This window comes from Crocodylus siamensis, chromosome 2 (assembly GCF_052110815.1).
Source record: "Crocodylus siamensis isolate JL-2025a chromosome 2, ASM5211081v1, whole genome shotgun sequence".
Classification (NCBI taxonomy): Eukaryota; Metazoa; Chordata; order Crocodylia; family Crocodylidae; genus Crocodylus; species Crocodylus siamensis.
Window position 1 is genome coordinate 61,183,307 of NC_143396.1, and position 16,339 is coordinate 61,199,645.

The 16,339-nt window shown below is 38.0% G+C and overlaps 1 protein-coding gene across 2 annotated transcripts in view; it reads left to right on the forward strand.

Moving 5' to 3' along the window:
* The window catches only part of TUSC3 (tumor suppressor candidate 3), a 317,666-nt gene extending 301,932 nt beyond the window's left edge, over positions 1 to 15,734 (forward strand). For both annotated transcript variants that reach the window (XR_016440710.1, XM_090035996.1), the window contains one exon: positions 15,147 to 15,734. Coding sequence is in view for 1 of the 2 variants with exons in the window: in XM_090035996.1 (XP_089892122.1) it covers positions 15,147 to 15,162 (16 nt within the window). In the remaining variant the exon portion in view is untranslated. The remainder of the gene's footprint in view (positions 1 to 15,146) is intronic.
* The last annotated feature ends 605 nt before the right edge of the window (positions 15,735 to 16,339 follow it).

A 16,339-nucleotide genomic window follows, 5' to 3' on the forward strand; every position in this document is an offset into this window, starting at 1 on the left:
GGAGCCCTGAAACACCCTTCCAGTCATATGTTTCTTATCTGATTCACTTCTAAAAGCTGTGTAATTTACTTCTTTCTGTTGACTCTTCAAAGAGCATTCCTGATGAAATGCAGTTACACTTTACAAGCTGCTGCTTTCCAAGAATCTTCTGTGTTTTATAAGTAATTGGAACAAACTACTTGCCATTTGATCCCTTGGTGTGATCCTTCTACAGTAGAGAATTATCAGAAAATGTCACTAAAGTCTGAGTTACTCCTTTGATACTACCAGGATTCATTTATTTCCTAATTATCTGCTCAATATGTTAAAAGCCTTCAAACATTTCTTTATTCTTCCTGGGGTACTGCAACCCAAAAGCCCTCTGAGGGTTTTGTTTGAATTAAGATCCAATTGATTCGTTGGACTTCAGTGATATCAACCTTGATTTCTACAGTGAATCTCCATGATTATACCATCTTCTTGCCTGATTCTTTCAGGTTAAATTTTCTCTTTGGCTCAGCCCTGTAATTCATAATTTTAATGAAATGACAATGTAAAGAACACTGACCAGAGAACATACCTATCTGTTTATATTTATTTTCTCATTCTGTCATTTCCGTTTTATACATACTGTTCTTTTAACAGTTGCCATCTCAATTATTTATCTATCCTTTTTTATTTTTATATTCTTTCTCAATATCATACTTTCCTGATATTCAGTAGCTTTATAAATTATTTTCCTTTTCCTGCAGTGCCTGCTGATACTCCAAGTTTACCTTTGTACAAAGAATACAGAAAGTGTTATCAGCAAAACTTCTGAACTCTATTGCTTTGTTCTTCAGTGTTCTGTGCAACCATCTCTTTCTCCTGTATTGCTCCCATTCAGTGCCTCTACCTGTTTGATTATAACAGGATATTCCCACATTTATTAACAGTTGCCTTAATTTTCTGCTTTCCTTCCTCTTTCTTCTTGTTTCAGTCTGTTGCCAAAATGGTTTTGATCACTGATTCATTTATACAGTAAATCCTTGTCCACCTCTAGTCTTTCATCCTGCCTGTGCAAGTTGAATATTGCTGTTTTTGCATTTGATGTGTGTATTAAAAAGCAAAAGGAAATCCTTGCCTGATTTCACTGTTTCTTTTGAACAAACTTTGATTTATTTTTGCGTAAGAAAAATTCCTAGCTCTACTTTGGGTCCATCAGATTGTATATGTAGAGCTGTGAAAAAATGGATAAATGTTCATCACTTTTTATACTGTTTGGTTGTAAACAATATGTAATGAATATTGATGTAATAATACAAATCAGTAGAAAGGGCCAGAGGGAGCTATGCCAATGTATTCTAAATGACATTTGGCCCTAAAAATATAATTCAGTAATGTGACATATCAACGATAAAATTTGACAACCCAGAAGTAGAGGGGAGGGAGAGGGTTTACAGCTTTTATTTGTGTGTGTTTTGGTGACATTTAAAAGAAAACTAAAATGACTTTCATGTTGCATAAACAGTTCACAAGCATCATCACAAATTCACTATACTTCTTCAAAGAAAGTCATAAGTACTAAATTGCTTGTCTGCTGTACATCACTGAACAATATATAAATCTTCACTGAAGCAGCATGCATCAGTAAAAGGTCGATGAAATAACATGTCTTCTGCTGTGCATCCTCGTTCTTGCCACCACCAACCTCCATGAGCTGAAGATATATCAAGTTGAAATCAAATGAAGATAAATCAAGAGCCAAGGACTGGGAAAAAAAGAAGGCTATTTCCTTTTTCTCAAACTATATCAAACAAAATGGTGTGAATGCTGCTTCCCCCTTCCTCTAATAGTACCACTGCCAGTGTAGCACCTCCTGTTGATCACTTTGGTGACAAAATGGAGAGAATGACTGAAAACCCCAAAAGGGTGGGTAAGCATGGTGGGGGGGATCATGCACTTGCACCACCATATCTCTTCAAACTTCTCTTTGCAGACAGAATAACATGCATTAGACCCCGACTCCATGCAGCACCTAACAACTAGGGAGATGACGATCCAATTGCTTATGGATCCTGTTACTCATTAGCCAGAGCAAGCGGGGAGCAAACACCAGCGCACATTGCTCACAACAGCTTTATTCAGAATGGAGACAGCTTTGCACTAGCTGCCAAAAAACAAACAAAATGGAGAGAACCCCTGAACAATTTTTGTTTTTCATATTTTATACACATTAATATTTGTTCCACCTCTGTCCCGCCTTCTGTTCCACCCATTTCTCCTCCCATCTTAAGCTCCTCCTCTGTTTACTGTTTACTTTATTAGCATAGAATTGCCTATGCATCTCCCTCATTTACATGCATCTCTGCTAAGAGCACATGTATAAGACTTTGACCTCTGCTTCTTTTGGTCACTTGCTAGTTCTTTCTCATTCTTTGCTGATTTCAGCACCATCTCCAAGGTCTTGCTTCTGCTTTATCTCCTGATGATAGCTGTTGGGCTGCATCTTGTTCTCGTTACACAATAGGCTCTAACACTACAACTGTTTAGAAAACTACTTGCCTAAGCATTTGCAAGGTTATTTTAATACTTCATTCTGCCTTGTGACCGGCAGCTCTGCTGACACACGAGAAAAAGCCTTTGTATTTAGCTGCAAATCTAGTGCTCCCCAAAATCCAAATTGTTACCCTAAAATGTGTATATATATTTTCATTTCATTCACACCCAATTCACCACTGCAGGAAAGCTGGATAAGCATAAGACCTACAAATATATCAATTTTGGTTATGCTATTCTTGCAAGTTATGTTTTATTTTGAAGCTTCTCCAACCTCATTTGGAGGTTCTCTCTCCCTCTCTTTCTGTGTGTGTGTGTGTGTGTGTGTGTGTACTGTAGTAATCAATACTTTTTTTACACAATGAAAAATAATGATGAGACAATGGCTAGACTGCGACTCAATCCCAATCAAAAGATATGCTAATGAATGAAGCTAACATGAAGGTTTTGTGTTGTGTAGGTGAACTATAATGAAAGAGAGAAACAGCTTGCTTTAATATGTAGCATATAGGCCTCTTCTAGAGTTAGTTGTAGTTCAGTAGTGGGGATTTTGCAGGCCTTTTGCTGATCCACCTTTCTTGCAATGGCGAGTTGGGATTTCTCCATTTAGCTAAAATAACAGGGTTCTTGTTTTAATTGCTGGCATTTATTGTTGAAATCGGTTTTTTTTCCACTCTTCAAAATTGTTCCTCTTGCCCTACCTGAATTGCATTTTCTAACTTTCTGTCTTTCTCTGAGAGAACTGTTTTGTAACCCAAGAATATATTAGGACTGGCATATTCCCACCACACACAAAAAAAACCCCATCTTATGTACTATATTTTAGCCTCACTAGGAATTATTCATTCATTCATTCTGTGTCAGCAAAATAGTCTAAGCAAAGAACTAATGTGATGCAATAAGACAACAGGTATATATTGTGATGTTACTTTTGTGTTTCAAAGCAACACAAGAGAATGTGTTCACATTGTTACTTTGGATTAGTCCTAAGTTTCAGGGGTGTTGGCTGTAGCCATGTTGGTCTAAGGACACAAGCAGACAAGGGTCTTTGGGTAAATGTGGTATCTTTTATTAGACCAACTAAGCAGTTGGAAAAATTGTTCATTGCAAACTTTCAGGCACAAATACCCTTCTTCAGGCATAGGGAGAGTCTGCTGGTATTTGTGTGTTCTCCTGGGTGGAATATAAGCCAATATGCAAAATGAAGGTCTGTGAAAATGCAAATGCATGGGATGTGAAACAATAGGTGTTAGACAGGGGATGTGAGGTAACAGGTGTGAAACAGGTAGGTGGAGGGTACGGAGGGAAATGTTAACCTGGTGATAGAATGTAGCTGGTAAAATGTAGAGGGGTTACCTGGCGTTATTGAATGGGAGGCAGGTTATAATGTGCTACAAATCCAATGTCTATATTTAGCTCATGATTTTTTGTATCCAGTAGATTTATGTAGTGAAATTTGTAGGCTCATCTACGAAAAGCATTTTGTAAATTCCCTTGGAGGATTAAATCTGAGAAATTTGTGAGAAAGTGGTTGTCTTGTGAGAAGCAAGTAATTGAGTATTGTTGTTGATAGATTTTTGGTGTGCATTCATTCTGGTACACAGTTGTTATTTGGTTTCTCCTACATATTTTCTATCCGGACATTCAGTGCACTGGATGAGATACGTTAGATTTCTGAAGGTGCTGGTGTAAGATCCAGGAATGATAAGGGTTCAGTTGTGGGGTCTAGTTATTGTTGGAGTGATGGAAATGTGTTGGCAGATTTTACATTTCTTGTTCTGGCATGGTCTGGATCCATTTGGTGTGCTTTGGGCCATAGAAAGTTTGCATTTGGTGATGAGATTGGCATGGTTTGGTGCTTGTTTAAGGCTAGTATGGGTGGTTCTGGAAAGCTCTTTTTAAGAATTGGGTCTTCTTCTAGTACAGGTTGCAATTGTTGAGGATTTTCTGTGTAGGTTCCAGGGAAGGATGGTATGTCATAACTAATGGTGTGCGATTAATGGGGATTTTCTTTTAGTAGTGCAGTTCTTCACTTTGTATCCAGGTGGCTCTTTCAAAAATATGATCCAACTCTCTGGAGGAGTGTCCTTGTTTAGTGAAAACCCATTTGAGATTTGCAAGGTGATGATCATGGGTGTTCTCCTCAGTGGAGCTTTGGTGATATCAGAGGACTTGGCTGTGTAGTACAGCGCTCTTGCTGTGTTTAAGGTGGTTGCTGGTGCTGTGCACCTAAGCATGTTGGTCTGTGGATTTCTTTTATATGGTCTCCCTGGGCACCCATACACATGCATCAAGGCTGCTCTGATGTGTTGTAATTACATCGAGTTTGCTTGAGCATAGTAATTACCACACTCCAGCAGACTCCAGTGTCACGTGTATCAGCATCCCTGCACTGAAAAATGCTGATCGGTGCCTTTAATTAAAGCTTGTTCAACAAGCTTTAGTTAAAGCACCCCCCCACACACAGCATTTTTTAGTGGGGGCGTCCTGATACATGTGGCACTCTGGGTGCTTTAATTAGTGCAGCTCCCAAGAACTGCTCTAATTAATGTGCCCCTCTCCCCTGCCTCCCAGAGCACATGTATAAATGCCTGAAACTGGGTATTTTTGTCCAAAAACTTGCAAAGAACAATTTTTCCAACTATTTAGTTGGTTAAATAAAAGACATTGCATTTACCCAGAGAACCTGTCTGCCTATGTCCTTAGACCAAAACGGCTAAAGAAATTTCCCTTCCCTTTTAATTATCTTTCACTAGTGAGTGCTGTTTCCTTTCCATTCCTGACAATGTTTCTTATTCAAAGTAACTTCTTTTCTATTATATCCCAAGTTCACTTCCATCTACTAGCCAACTTTCAGTTAAATGCACAGTATGGCTGTTTTGATTTTACTGAATGAATCTAAATCCTGCTCTTACATTACTAACTACGATATATGCTATTTCTATAAATAGTTAAATCCATCCTTCATAAATTCCTTACTTCTTGCACAATTTAGTCTCCTTATCAGCCTTTGCATATTTAAAATCAAAATCTTTTGATTCCATCTTTTCTTCATGTATACTAAAGATATGGGTTGAAATAGTTGAAATATTTGTTGAATATTTGGGAAATCTGTTTATACAAATAAACCCCAAGTCATATCAAAATGAACCTGAACCTAAATTGTACATTTTGGGGGTTTCATTTTTTTACACACCTTTTGCTTGTGTGCAGTTCTGCACTTTGCTTAAGCGAAAGGGATTCACAACCATTTTCATAATATTTTCAACCAAACCTAAGAATCTTTTGAAGTAGTCCTTTTTTCCCCTCTCTCTCTCGAGACCTCCTGTCAAATGTTAGTGTCAAGTGGGTTTTACTAAGATTTGGATAAGAATTTGTTTCATTCAGAAATACAACCAGATGAAAAGGAGTCTTCAGGTTTAGTTATGTTTTGTACAAGAATCTGGCATTTAGAATACTTATCCAGGAAGTGGAAGATGTAGATTTGAATCCATCAAACCTGAAAGATTCAGGCCCAGATTTTCTACTTCTGAGGAGCGTTCCCAGGCCATTAGATGATATGGTAGTCTGCATAAGAGACCCCACCACTCCTGTTGAAGCTGCATGCCTGTGCACACAAGAAAGAGAGGGACTTTTCACAAATTCAGAAAATCATTTAATCTTTTTTGCTATATAACTCTAGGTCACAGTATCACTCAGTTGCCATTGCATTTAGCCCAGTACCTTGGTGCTTGGCTAAAATATGCCTTCCAAATAGGCATTGATCTTGATCTGAGGATGTCTTGATAGAAACCCATTACTGTATTTGGTAGTTTATTCCAATGGCTAATCACTGTTAAAGATATGTCTTTATATCTCATTTGAATTTGTCAGACTTTAGCTTCTGCCCTTTTGTTCTTTGTAATTCCTTTCTCTGCTACATTAAACAGCACTTTAATAACAGGTATTTTCTCCCTGTAAAGATAATTATACTCTGTAATGCTGCCGTTCCTCAATCTTCTTTTGATAAAATAAACTGATTGAGTTATTAAAGCCCCATGATAAGACATTTTCTCCAGTCTACTAATCTTTTCATGACTCTTTTCTGCACCATTTCTCTTTTTCAAAATTTTTTTCAGAGTGGGTACGTGAAAACTCTATACAATAGTCAAGCATTGTTCTTACCCTGGTAAAACTTACTCCTTTTCTATGTCCAAGAATTACAATAGTTGTTCTTTTAGCAGGTTCATACTGTTGCTTGTTCACTATGACTGCTTTTAAAGTCTGGATGCAGTCCAGTATTCTATATGTTTTGTCTACATTCCTTGTATAGGTTTGGCTGTATTGAAAAAAATGTTTTTTGAATGGACCCACTGCTTACCAAGCAGCCCAGATCTCTCTGTCCTTGAGGGCCCTCTAATAGTTATTTTTCACTTTGTGGGGCCCACAAATATCAACAGTAATTTTATATTTACTTTTAGATAACTGATGAAAATTTTGAAGAGCCCTGTATAGCCCCAGTCAAAACACCCCTATCTGATCCATTTAATGTCTTTTATTGGTACTATTTTATGCTGACTTTTAGTCAGTGTTGTGCAATATTACATCATCAAACTTGTAATCTCATCAAAGAATGAAATCAAGGTTATTTGGCATAGCCTATTTTTGGCATAACCTATTTCTCATAAACCTCGTGATGAGTGACGTTAATTATATGCCTTATCCTTAATTCTTTACCAGATACAGAAACTAACACAATGCATGTGTGCCAACCAAAATGCAGTTTGTTCCAACCAAAGTTGCAAATGCTGTAAGGTTCTGTCATCATCCATAGTTTCATAGACCTTACACATCATGGGGTCCAGCCCCCCTGCACTTGGGTAGGAAAGACTGCTGGAGCCAGATGATCCCAGCAAGACGGCTGTCAAGATACTTTCTGAAAATCACCGGGGCGGGTGACTGTACCACCTCTGGCAGGAGCCTGTTCCAAACCCTCAGCACTCAACTTGTAAAGAAGTTTTTTCCTTATGTTCAGTCTGAAGTGATCTTCAATCAGTTTGTGCCCATTATTTCTTGTCCTCTTCTGGGGGCCTTGGTGAACAGATGCTCCCCCAGGCCCTGATGTATGCCCGTAATATACTTATAGGCTGCCACCAAGTCCCCTCTGAGTTTTCTCTTCTCCAAGCTAAACAGTCCCAATTTTTTCAGCCTCTCCTCATATGACCTCTCTGTAGGCATCTAATCATGTGACTCTTGAGCTTCTCCACATTCTTCCTGAAATGCATCACCCAGAACTGGATGCAGTCTCCAGTTGCAACCTCACCAAGGCTGAGTAGAGGGGGAGAATGACATTCTTAGCCTTGCTTGAGATGCCTCGGTAGATGGATGCCAGTGTTTGATTAGCTTTGCCAGCTACAGCACTACATTTATGGCTCATGTTCATTTAGTGGTCTATCACGACACCCAGGTCTCATTCAGTTGTGGTGCTGGCAAGCATAGCACATCAGAGCCTGTAAGTGTGTTGCAGATTATTTTTTCCCCAGATGGAGGACTTGATATTTCTCCCTATTAAATGGCATCAGGTTGAGGTCTGCCCACTTTGCAAGCCTGTCCAGGTTGGCCTGTATTGCCAGCCTGTCCTGGAAGCTGGAAATACAGTCAAAGATCCATGTAAAGATGTTTCTATGTTGGTTCTGTCCAGTTGATCAACTATGATATATACTGGCCCTTTTCAGTAAGCTCCTCAGTTGCCTTGCCCTCACCATCATCATTGGAAATCTAAAGCATAAAATTCAGTTCCACTTCACTGAAGACACCCACCATCTTTTTAACTGTTATCTGTTCAGCTTTCTTAAGAATAAATGAATTTGACAGTGAGGTGACAAATAATTTAAAGCAACAGCAAATTTACACTTATAACTGAGCCTTTTGGATAGGGCAGGATATAATTTTGATATTTTTATTTATTTTTTCTTTTTTTTAATCTGTTTCCTATTAATCATTTTTCCTCCATTCAACACCATTCCTTTCATTGCATGTTTCTATCACATAGCAGTAAAGGAGATGCATACATTTTTCAATGCATAGAAAACTATGATTGTAACACAAAAAATTACAATGACAAATGTATCAACAGAAACTACTTTAAACCTAATACTTTCTTGAAACAGCTTTCTCAAGAAAGGGAATAAGACCCATTGATAAATATTTTGACTTGTTCCATTCCAAGGGAGGGAGAGAAGGAAGGAAACTATTGTCCGTAGTCACAAAGCATTCATATTATTTAGGTACTGTAAGAGTGATATTGTAGCCTTGATGGTCCAGAAATTATGGAAGCGGGGAAGATTTCTTAGAATGTTATCTGTTATGGCTAAGGACAGACATTACACACAGACCGGTTTAAGTGATCAGAAACTGGTTTAAACCTGTAACAGAACATAAGTTCGGTGTACATAAACCAGTTTCAAAATGACTGAAACTGGTTTATGATAAACCTGGCTGCATGTAGTATCAGACTTGTGATTTGGGTCAAACCAGTTTATGCAGATTCTGTCCCAGACCCCTTCCTTGTTTAAGTTAAACCAGAGTCTCCCAGCATCTCAGATACTTTGCAGCCCTGGACTGAGCTGGGCTGTCTGCTCCAGAGGACATGGTTGGCCCCACCCCTCTCCTCCCTAGCCAGAGCTCTGGCAGAGACTGCAGACACAGCAGGATCTGCCTGGCTTCCCCCTGCCTGCTGCACCCCACTCACTGCTCAAGCAGGGATCCCTTTTCCCTCCTCCCTCCCTCCTTCCAATCTCCCACAATACCCCAACCTCAACCCCATGGACCCTACCTAGCATGTGGATGCTAACTAATGCAGAGAGGTGTCTGTGTCTCCAGTTTCACTGGGACAGGACAAAGGCAGATAGGACAGTGTCCACTTAGGGCTTTTTGGAGCTAATCAGCAGGTCAGCTGGTAATGTCCCTCCATTCCTTCCTTGGAATAAGCTGTTTAAGAAGAGTTTGAACTAACAAGAGAGGCTTTTCTTTTCTTGAAGGGCTGCTAAATGATGTGTTAACAACCCCCTGCTGGCTCCTTCACCTATCAGGTTTGCAAACCATATGAAGAAGCAGGGAGAGGGAAATTGAAAATCTCAGTATTATCAACAGATGCATGCAGTCCACCCACCCCCTTGCCTCAGAGTACTAGCCAGGGGCTGGAGTCCTGTGTATGCAGGGTGGAGATTTACACTCCTCCCTAATCAGAGTGTTCTGCCAGGGCCTGGCCATGCACCCCCCCAGCTCAGCACGATGGAATGGAATAGAGGACTGGTCTAACACCCCCATCTTCTACCCTGAGCCACTGCAGGCATGTGCTTTTATTTCCTCAGTCCAGAGGGAATGTCTGGGTGGTTGCAAACTGGTTCAACCTAGGCAGGTTAAACTAACCTGCAAAGATTAAATCAGATCAGGCTCAGGCTTTTTGAATGTCTGTCCCTAGCCCAGTAGATCATATGTGTAGTTGGGATAGAGTTAGTCAAGCTTTTGAATGCAAGACATTCTTTGTCAGGTCTGACCAGAACAAGCCAGGCACAGCATACTAAACAAAGTAGTGGGAGGGGAAGAGAGAAATTTCCAGGGTAGCAGACACAGTTAGGAGAAGAAAAGCTGATTACTGGGAGATCAAGGCCTATAAAAAGGGAGGAGGGTCATTCTGATCCATCTGGTGTGAAAAGAATTCAGGAGCTGGGTAAAATATAATGTGCTATAAAACCGATACTAGTGTTTCATGGTAGTTATGGCAGTGGATATGTGCTGACAGGTTAATCATTTCTTGCCAAGCCAAGGCTGTGTCCTACTTGCTGTCTGTTGGGCACTAGAGAGTTTGCTCAATATTGTTTGAAATTGCATAATTGTTGGGCACAAATTGTTCTATTCCACTATGAGAAGTCTTAGCATTTTGGTACTGCTTTTTGAACACAGATTGAAGGATCTGTCACCTATAGAGGTAAGCAGGTTCCCAATTTAATAACATGTAAATGAATGAAATTCCAGGGCTGTTAATCTGATGAACTTCACTGTTTTAAGTTAAATTAGATTACCAACCACTTTAACTGTTCCTTTAAATCTATAAGTCGTTATAGGAGAAGAGGATACCTCATTTCTTTTGCTTTTTAATATGTTAGATTTTAGACATTTTTTCACTACTGTAAAAATGTTTTTAAAATATTTTTAAAACTCCATAGCTCTTTATACTATTTTAATTTGTTTTTAATAATACTTTTCATTGCAAAATCATGTTTTATGATACTTATCAGCCATTGCACTTAGGAAATATATAAATATTATGGTAGAATATTCAATTAAGCCATAAGAAATAATACGAATGTCACTGATGCGAGAAAAACTTAAGGAAACAAGAAGGGAAGTGTACAAAAAAGGAAGAATAACCATGCAAGGCACTGACAAACTGAAAAGGGGAACTAATCTCCTAGGTGGCATTATAAATATAACGAATTTGTAACAGGAAACACACCTCAGATCTGTAATGTTTATATAATGAAAATAAAATCAAACATGAACTATTGTAGAATTATTTGGAGAATGCTACTTCATGCAACCAAAACAAAGCAAATATACCCTGGAGCCAGGAAAAACTCTTAGTACACAACTACACAAAAGCATTGTGAAAGTTAGAAATGTTTTATGACATTGTATGAGTTCATTTCAGTATGTAACCCCTATGTGCTGTTCTTGTAGACCCTGTTGACAGCACTTCTTTCAATACAGTAACACAACTTGAGTGAACATAGTAGGATTTTACTTTGAGGCCCCTCAGTAAAGTAATAGCATAGTACAAAAATGTTTAACTTTTTAGACATTAGCATTTAGCAGCAAGAACATGTGTTTATATGGAGCCTTGAAGATAAAAGGTGAATTTGTTTATGATTTGAATACAGCCTTTTGCTTTCAGATGTTTTTGACAGTTGCTATTACCAGCCTCATTTCTTGCATAATTAAATTGATTTACTTTGAATTTCTGAACTGTTAAATCTATTTCTAATAAATATTTACTAAGATTTATGTTCAAACTTGTATTCTGTAAAATTGACTTCATTCTTTAACTCGGGTAAACTCTCAGGAATGCTTAATGTAGAAATAAAAGACTGAATAATTTACATTTTTTGTCAAAATGCCACATACATTTCTAAAAATGTCATTTTCGTGCTATCTTCCATCTTCTCGGCTTGCCATCTACCATTTTACTTGCCTTGTAGAGAGAAGCCGCACAAAGTTCATTTCATGATGAAAGATAAATCAATCTCATCTGAGTCAAAGAGTGGAATTCAATTCATATAGGTCTTAAGAAATTTGCATGGTAGATACTGCCCCTTCATGGGAAGCTCCTAAGTTTTGTGGTAGCACAGCCCTAGTTTTTTTCTTAGGAGATTTGGGTTCTGGGTGCCCTCCCCTTTACCGTAGTTCCTAAGTTCGCAGCTATCTCTCTCCCAGTAGGTACTAGAATACCTCTTAGACTGCAAACAGATGTTGCCATTGTGTTGCCACAAAACCTAAGAATTTCTGTGCCCATTTCACATACCATAAACGCCTAAATTTGTGAGCACAACAATTTGTGGTCATACTTAGTGCCACTGTTTCATTGCCAATTACTTTTAACTTATGACAGGAGAGCATGGGCAGCTTGGAGCTCTCCAGCCACCCTAAGCAGGCATTTCTGCGCTTCAGTGGTCTGATTCTGCATGACCAGAAATCCCCCTGCAAGGTAATTCCCGGGGCCTGGTCTGCAAGTGTGGAGTAAGAAACCCTCATGGGAGTTCCCCCCTCTGCACTTGCAGGCACATGCCCTAGGAATGTCCCCTTCAAGGGGATCCTGGTGAGCTCTGCTGCAAAGGGACTTTGCTGCACCCTGATTTAGGGCATGGTCTGCAAGTGCTGAGCAGAGAACCCCCTGGGAGACCCCATTCCCCCCTCCCCTCCACACTTGCCTACACTTGTCATGAGAATTCTCCTGTGGAGGATTCCCATGGTGCATGTATCATGCTGCTGCACCTAGAGAGGTTCCCGGCTTTGCAGACATGTCCCAGCTGACCCAGGACAACACCACCTGTAGACACCATTGAAGGGTATCACCTGTGCTAGGACACATCCCAGCATAGCAGATCCAATGTAGAGAAAATACCTGTATATAGCCTTAGATTTAGCCTTAGCCTTAAATTTAGCCAATGTTTACTCTTTTGTCTTCATCCTTCTTGAGCTGTCTGCCACCTTTGACACTTTGGATGTTTATCATGGTTTGCTTTGTCACTTCACAACAATAATTTTTCTAATTCTCTGACAGCCTTGCGTAAATACTGCTTCACTATATCCTGTATTGGCTTCTTCTCCCCATCTTTGATATGGAGTTTTATCCTCCTGGATTATATCCTCAGTCAATTTTTATTTATTTCTCTTGGCTTCTAGTTTTACCAAATTTATGCTGCTGTTTTCCAAACGACTTTTCTTCCACCAGCCTCTATAGCTATAGTGGTTTTTCTGACATGTTTTCTTAAATAGTCAGTCACTGTGTAGAACTGCCTCCCTTCACTCAAATTTCATTCTTTCCTGTTAACTCTTCTCTTCTGTGACCTTGTCACCATTGCCAGATTCTTGGGATAATCTGCCATTTTTCTTCTAATTTTTATTCTTTGTAAACGTTCCTAAATTTTCCTTTCTTCTACTTTGTCTATGCAATTCTTCCTTCCTTCGGTAACGTCCCTTAAATGTAACAGACAAAAAATTATGTCCTCTCTTGATTACCATAACCTGACCTCGCTGGTTATCACATCTTTCTCAACCAGGGCTTCCTAAATACCACTGTCAAAATCACCTTCTCTTCGCATGTCTCCAACCATAGTATATCCTCTTCCTTGTTTTCTCATCTCAAATCAAATGCACTCTCATCACTCTGGGCTATCTAAGGGTATAGACACACATACATTTGGAGGCTTTTCAAAAGAGAAACATTTTAAAAGGGCAACAGCTGTTATGTTCTAATTGTTACTTGTGGACAAGTTGAGAACAATACAAATATTGCAAAAGCACTCCAACTTCAACACTACTTCATTCATTTATGTCATTCTGAATTTGTCCATGAGTAACAATTACAACATAACAGCTGCTGCCCTTCTGAAATGTTCCCTTATTAAAAAAACTCTAATCTTTGTGCGTTCATACCCTGAAAATTCTTGCCCCTTGGTGTCCCTTCTTGCCCCATGTTGTCATTTTGCCTCCTTGCCTCCTCTTGTAGTTACTGCTGTTCCTATTATCTTTTCTTATTTCTCAATTAAATTCCATTTTGTACTTTTGGCTTTACACTTTTCACCTTACATGACCTTTCTGCTTAGCGTTCTCTCTCTTTCTTTATGTCTTATCCTGCTGTCCACTTTGAGCCACTGTTTTTGCTTCAATATTCACCTAATCCTCCAACTTCCAGCCATTTGTCATCTCTTTTTTTATTGTCCATATGACTGGTATGATTTTTTATTGTCCATATGAAGTGTATGACTTCTCATATGCTTTTTGTGGCAAGGGAATATCTTCAAATTGGAAAATATTTTTAAATTATAGAAAAATTGTATGCAAGTTTTGTAATTATAAAAAGAATAACACTGTAAACAAAGAACAGATAAGGGGTCCAGATAACTACACATAACAAACATGCTAAAGAATTCTACATATCTGTAAGAAGTTGCAAAATAATAGTTTATAAGGACCTGAAGAAGAAAGCTCTGTTGAATCTATTGAAATTCCTCTCAGCTTTTCTGTCCATATAGGATTCCAGCTTTGCAGATAAGGCACCAAAACAAAAGTAATATGTATATATTCTTTGCTTCATTATGCATTCACTGGGTGAGTCTTTTCTTCTTGTGTATCAGTTTCCCCTGTAATAGAATTCTTGAATGAAACATGCCATATAAGTGTGTGTGTGTGTGTGTGTGTATAAAATACATACAAACACACATACGTGTGTGCATATGTGTATGTGTACATACATGTATATGTGTATGTGTACATACGTGTATATGTATGTATAATGTTTATGTAACACAAGTTTTCATTCCATTCATTACAAGGAAAAGTAAACAGTAATAAATACAGGGATGTAATTTCAACTCCACTTCAACACATTTTAATAAATAAAAAACTTGAAAATATCTGTTGACATACTGTCTTTTGCCAGAACATGTGTGCTCTGAAAAATGGGTTTAAATAAATCTTTGAAATGAACACAAATGTTTAAATATCTTATAGAAGTGGCAGTTTTTTCTTTGTTTTCTTTAACTCTTAAGACCAAAAGATTAACTTCATGGGGGAAAACAGATTCTTGATGTCCATTTTTTATGTTTTAAATAATATTTTTATGGGGTAATCTTCAAGTTCATACAGTCACTCTAATCTTATTTATCTTCATAACTTTTTCATGCTTGCTTGGGTAATTACTTAATATGTGATATGAAAATTTTTACAAGATTATTTCCCACAAGTACTGAATGATTTTTTCTAGTGAATTTATTTTGTAAAGTCTTTGTTTATTGTGCTAAAATAATTTTAAGAAGCCAACTTTTATGCATTTTCAGCATTTAATCATATTTTCCTTTTCTTTTCAGCTTCTTAATTAAATGAACTCAAATGGGATTCACATTAACTTAATGTTTACTATGAAGATAAGCTGTTACTGATACTATCTGTTCACCAACATTACGTTTATTCAACAGTCTGTGTTCATTCATCTGTTTCTTTGTGATAATTTATATAGCATAATTATAGAGAAATTAATTTGTGGTTTTTATATTTTATGTAATGAATGTTTCATTTAATTTATAGAAACAAGTATAGTAAACCTTAAATATTATAACAGGAGTTGTGAAAAATAGTTTTCAGTACTGTATATTCAGTGGTACAGGATTTAAACAAAGTTAATTATGCTGTGTCTTTTGGTTGTATGGCTGCCTGTTGACTCTTTAATAAAGGAACATGGAAGCAAATGTTAGAGTACCCTCTCCCCTTGCAAAGTGTTACAAAGTTTTCTTTACATGCACTTTAGAAAAATCCTGAACAAAATACTGTTTGTTCTTTGACTCCTGTTGGAGAAACTGTACAAGAAATGGAAAGCATAATTTGATTACATAAATACCATTTATGTATGCAACCTTATCAAGCCATCTTGCTTTGAAAAATAAAGAAAATATACATTGAACAAGCTTGGAAACTGTATGAGTTTATTATTTTCATAGAATACAGCTGATTAAAGTCATGGTCTTTGGAGCTGAATTAGTCAAGAAGAATAAAGATTGTGGCCCAAAGATTGAGTAGTGCTTCTCCTTAAGAGCTTGGTCTGCCCAAATAAAACCCTGCACCACGTATTATTAAAAATGTACAAACAAAACTCACTAATCATGATATTTAGGAGGCCCAGCCAATGCTGGAACAGAATTAAAGTTTATAAACCTCCACCTGCTAGTCACCCTAGTCAATGAGCTGTAAATGTCTCCACAGCATTTAGTATGCCATTCATTATTTTTCTCAGACCTCTTGAAGGGGCCAGGTAGTGTTCCTTAGTAACATCAAGGGCATCAGCATTGTGAAAAGGGGCTCCAGAATTGCACAATACAGATCATTAGTAACAATAATTCAGTCTAGATTGACATCATTGAAAACCTTGTGGGACTTCCGTATCCTCTTGGCATAGAAAGCTGTCAAAATATCCTACACAGTGTTTAAAAAAAGTCTAGTAGTTTTTGTTCCAGATGCTACCAAAAATGTAAAATAAAGAAGGCTGGAGTTAATTTTGCACCGCATT